General features: G+C 33.6%; 1 protein-coding gene across 1 annotated transcript in view; it reads left to right on the top strand.

The window, feature by feature from the left end:
• Positions 1 to 5,172, top strand: part of LOC106475901 (laminin subunit alpha-like) — a gene marked incomplete at its 5' end in the record, with an annotated part of 20,668 nt that overhangs the window by 1,384 nt on the left and 14,112 nt on the right. The window contains 4 exons of the mRNA XM_013936576.1: positions 214 to 410; positions 2,376 to 2,476; positions 3,312 to 3,492; positions 4,600 to 4,746. Of these exons, the coding sequence (XP_013792030.1) occupies positions 214 to 410; positions 2,376 to 2,476; positions 3,312 to 3,492; positions 4,600 to 4,746 (626 nt within the window). The remainder of the gene's footprint in view (positions 1 to 213; positions 411 to 2,375; positions 2,477 to 3,311; positions 3,493 to 4,599; positions 4,747 to 5,172) is intronic.

Here is a 5,172-nt window from a genome sequence, read left to right as displayed (position 1 = left end):
CGGGTATCCATGTCACCATAACTGATCCATGTGTCTCACTCTGAATCTGTTTGGGTTTACATGTAACAATGGATTCTCTCTATCTCTTCAACCATACATGTGTTGATCTATATGTTTCACTCTGAATCTGTTTGGGTTTACATGTAACAATGGATTCACTCTATTTCATCAACTGTACATGTGTTTGTTGTAACTTTATGTGTTCATCTGTAGCTGCTCAGCTGGATACTTTGGACAACCACAGGTGTTAGGAAGCTACTGCCAGTCTTGTAACTGCAGTGGAAATTCAAAAAGTTGTGATTCTATTACTGGAGAGTGTCACTCCTGCCTTAATAACACCTTTGGAACTGCTTGTGAACTTTGTGCTTCTGGATTTTATGGAGATGCTGTATTTAAGAAGGACTGTAAAAGTGAGTATATCTTGTTATTTGTTTACACAAACAGAAATGAATTTTTTATAAAAGTTTTGAAATTAAGTATTTTTTTATAATTGGAAAGCTGTTGTCAAACTGCCATTTCTTAGGGAATGAGTTTTTAAGAAAGTTGATACTACTCTGTTCTGATGATACGTGAACATAGGCAGGGCAGGGGGTGTGATCAGCAGGAGTGATTACACCCCTATCTTGTACCCATGTTTGCAAAAACTTATTTGAGTAGTGGACAAATGGATACAAGAAAAATGCACTATTTTTAGTAAAATTAACAATATTTTTCCAAGAGGGAAAGACCCCATGACCCCAGTATGTGTTTGCTACTCATTTCATTTTTCCTATAAAAGGAAAAACAATGCTTCTGTTATATGTTATTGAACTTAGAGTCAGATGTAACATTTGTATATATATATATATATACTGAATTATATCACAGTAATAGATAATATATATATTTTAATTTATGCCTGAATCCTAACTAGTTTGGGTTTGGGTGGTATTTTTGTAAACAAAGAATTTTTACATCTGGGTGGCTGGTCCATTTGGCAAACATATTCAGTGACAGGGATTCAATCTAAAGACCCTCAGATTGTGAGTTGAGCTTCCTAACCATCAGGCCATGCCAAGCCTAATAGATGATATGATTTTTATAATTATAAATTAATGATTAATTTTGTAGTGATTTTATGATCCTTGTGTGGTTATTATACATCAACAGATGACTCACCAGCTGTGATTTTAATCTTGATATATCAGCACACCTCTCTATGAACCTACGAAACCTATTAATGCCTATGTTTTGAAAGTGGTCCTGTTTTTTGTAAAAATTACCAATACAACTTGTGGTTCACATTGATTGAAGAAACATATGTGAAATTATTAAGTTTTCATTAATTATGTTAAGAAGGAGAAAGTTGTCTACTGTAACAAAATTGTGATAAGATATTAACTATTCTTTGACAAAGTATAAGAATCTTATATTGGTCCCATTAATTTTGTGAATGGTTCAAATTGTAAAACTGATTGTTTAACAAAGAAATTAGAAGAAAAACCTATACAAATTTATATTTTCTGGCTAATAAAAACCTGTAATTTCATCTGATTTATTAGCTAGTTTATTGTTAAAAACAGACTGGTGGGTCTGATCAACGAGTGATATCAATGTGTTATTTGTGATGTATCTTGTACACTTGAACCCAATTCCTTTAATTTTCACAGATAGTTCTAGATTTTATGTTTCCATTAGCGATCAGTGTCTTTGTGTCTGGAGAATTAAATGTAAATGATATGCTCAGTGTGACATTGTTGAATGTTACCATTTCCATGATGGTTTAGTTGTGGTTTAAGGATTCATCAGTATACACAGCTGTACAATTCTTGGTGTATTTTTGAGAGATGGAATATTAGTGTGATGTTTGAGTAAGTTGTACGATCTCTCGTGGACGTAATCGAATCAACCTTTTTTCTGATGTATGATAATTCCTAATGTCTGAAAATAGTGATTGATGAATTACTGTGGACAAAACTCATTGAGGTGTCATGGGTTGACCATTGAAAAATCCTAATCTAAAGCCCATCTGTGGGGCCAGGTACCTTTAATGTCCTAACAGTGTAAGAGAGCCTGGTATTGTGATTACTGAGGAATGGAATCTTCTAATGTCGACCACTGTCTGATCAAAAGTGCATCCTGTAGAAGTAGATTCACTCATTCAGCCTAACTGCCGTGTTGTTTCAGACAAGACAATCATAATTGTCTCCAATTTTCATTTCAGGATCCTCATGTTCCAAGGGTTTTAGCTAATGAGTAAAAGGTCATTCTGAATTGTATTCTTATTTCAGCTCTGTTGTTCATTTGGTGGAAGAACAATTTTAGTATAAAATACTTTAATTTTTTTTAGTAGTTTATACATATATATCTATACATGTGATCTTATTTTCCAACAGAATGCGAGTGTAACGAGTGTGGAACCGACAGGTGTGACCACAGAATAGGTGTTTGCCATTGTAAACCTAATGTAGTAGGAATGGCATGTGATGATTGTGATGTAAGTCATTCAAACTAGAATGTACTACTATTTTTTTAGGTTTTATAACTGAAAACTGCTTTTTCTAATGCTGTACTTTGCATTTAAAATAATAAGGTTTTGTTTTGTGAATGTTTTAGTGGAACAATAAATTACAGATTTTTTAGTTTTGTAACATTATAGTGTTAAGCTAAACCAGTGCTGGATTAAGCATGTGTGGGGGCCATAGCATTTCTAGAAGGCAGGGCCCCTATCTGCCAGAAAATGTTCTTTACTATCATTTTAATTTTTAAAACTTTATTATGACTGCTACAGTTTTATTGTATTTACTCATTTTCAAAGACGAGTGGAGAAATGCATTCTCTCTACAGCAATTAAAAAAAAACAAAATTCACTCTGGAGCTGCTCCACTCCCTTTTGCTCTGGGAGCACTCTGGGCTTTATTTATTTTTGATCAGGGCTCCAGAAGGAACTAGAAAAACTCATCTGCTCTTGAGCAATTAAAAAAGAAAAGGATTTACTCCAGAGCATAAAGGAGCCCTCCAGACTGTAGTGCTCCGAAGCCCTGGTAGATATGACACTAATGAATTTCTGTAGCATTTTGATTTTTTTTTTAACAGTCGTATTGAAAAATATTCATATTTTTCTTATTGGTGCAAGGCCCCTATTAGCACGGGGCCTGTAGCATTTGCTACTTATGCTAATGGGCTAATCTGGCAGTGGGCTAAACTACCTAACTTAATGTTACTGCTCATAAAGTTTTTCTATGCAATGAAAGTGTTCTTCATCTATCAACAGGAAGTCAATTGTTTGTTGTTTTTTGTAAGATACCATAGTATAATTACTCATATTATAGGTTGGTTTCTGGGGATTCAAGTCTTGTGTTGGGTGCCAAGGGTGCAACTGTGGACCAGCTTCGGAAGACAACAACTGTGATGTAGAGACGGGCCAGTGTAAATGTAGGCCTGGAACAACGGGTCTTACGTGTGACAGCTGCAAACCTGGATATTGGCAGTATTCTCCAGAAGGATGTGTTTGTATGTATCTATACAGTTCCATGCATTACTTTTTAAACTCTCATGTAAATATGTATATAGTAGGCACTTTCAGGATAAACTTGATCTCACAATAACTAGAGATTTAAGGACTTAGTATGTAGAAAAACAGGTGTAATGATTTGTTGTAGTGGAATAAGACAGAGATCTACAATAACTAGAGATTCAAGGACCTAGTATGTAGAAGGACAGATGTAATGATTTGTTGTAGTGGAATAAGACAGAGGTCTATGATAACTAGAGATTCAAGGACCTAGTATGTAGAAGGACAGGTGTAATGATTTGTTGTAGTGGAATAAGACAGAGGTCTACAATAACTAGAAATTCAAGGACCTAGTTTTTAGATGGATTGGTTTATAGATTTGTTGTTGTTGAAAGATTTAGTGTGAAGTTGGAGAAAACAGATGACTAGCTGATCATACCTATGTAGAGAATTATTACATTGTGATAAGTTTAAAGTAAATAAACTGTTTGTAAAGATGGCTCGTACAAACAGCGAGAGTATTAATTATAAGGCTACAAATAATGGCTCGTACGAACAGCGAGAGTATTAATTATAAGGCTACAAATAATGGCTCGTACGAACAGCAAGAGTATTTATTATAAGGCTACAAATAAAATGGTTGAAATTCAGCAACAAATCTTGGTTTCTTCAGAGCTGAAATGAAACTGTTTGAAAAACCACAATCACAATTCAATTTATTTCTATAAGTAACTAATTAGTAAGAAGAATTTAAGTTTAGTTATAAATACATTAAAAACACACACAAGACATATATGTTGACTTATAGTATTATGTTGTATCACTTATGGAAAGATTGTGTTACTTGATGTGTTCCTCAAATATACTGTATAGTGTTTACAAATCAATCATATTTTTGAAAAGTGAAACTGTATGATATATTTGATTTTAAACTTAGAAGATCAGTTAAACAAAGAAAAATTATTTTCTAAATATGAAATTGACTAACAGAAAATTTCAAGCCTGTTAATGAACCATTACTGGAATTATCTGTGTGCCAGTAGTAAGTTTGTCCAAGCTTTCGATTTGGACGATTAACGGTACTGATTATTCTTATTGTTTTCCAGCATGCAACTGTGTAGAAAAATATTCTTTACCTGGGGCAGTGTGTGACGTTGCTTCAGGAGAGTGTCAGTGTCTTCCTGGTGTTGTTGGTACGAATTGTCAAGGTTGTTTATACCGCTGGACTTTTATTGAGAATCAGGGATGCCAAGGTATATTAGATGTAATTTTATTATATTTATAAATACCTTCTTCTTGTTTCCTCTCCAAATTCTTTGGCTGAGACTTTTTTTAGAAAGATAGCATTAGCAAGTAAAAAAAAATAAAGAAAGAATTTATTAAAGATTTAATATCTCCATCATTATACTGAACGTTATAGAAAAATATATTTATTCTGTTATAAAAAAAACTGTAAAAATTAAAACAGTTTGGCAAAACTGCAAACTGCATTAGCAGCTCTTCTCTTTTGAAGATCTACTTTTTATTAGTTTTGAAGATCCAGTCTCAAGATGGGTGGCTTACAAATGTCCTCGTTGAGAGAACCATGCTGTCTTCAGTAGCATGCATTCCTGTTACAGTGTTGAAACCAAAATGTTACTTATAAAACAAGTATTATTGAGAGAACCATGCTGTCTTCA

The sequence above is a fragment of the Limulus polyphemus genome, unplaced genomic scaffold (assembly GCF_000517525.1).
Source record: "Limulus polyphemus unplaced genomic scaffold, Limulus_polyphemus-2.1.2 Scaffold9395, whole genome shotgun sequence".
Classification (NCBI taxonomy): domain Eukaryota; kingdom Metazoa; phylum Arthropoda; class Merostomata; order Xiphosura; family Limulidae; genus Limulus; species Limulus polyphemus.
The sequence above is the reverse complement of the archived record's forward strand: the minus strand, read 5'-3'. Positions and strand labels throughout refer to the sequence as shown.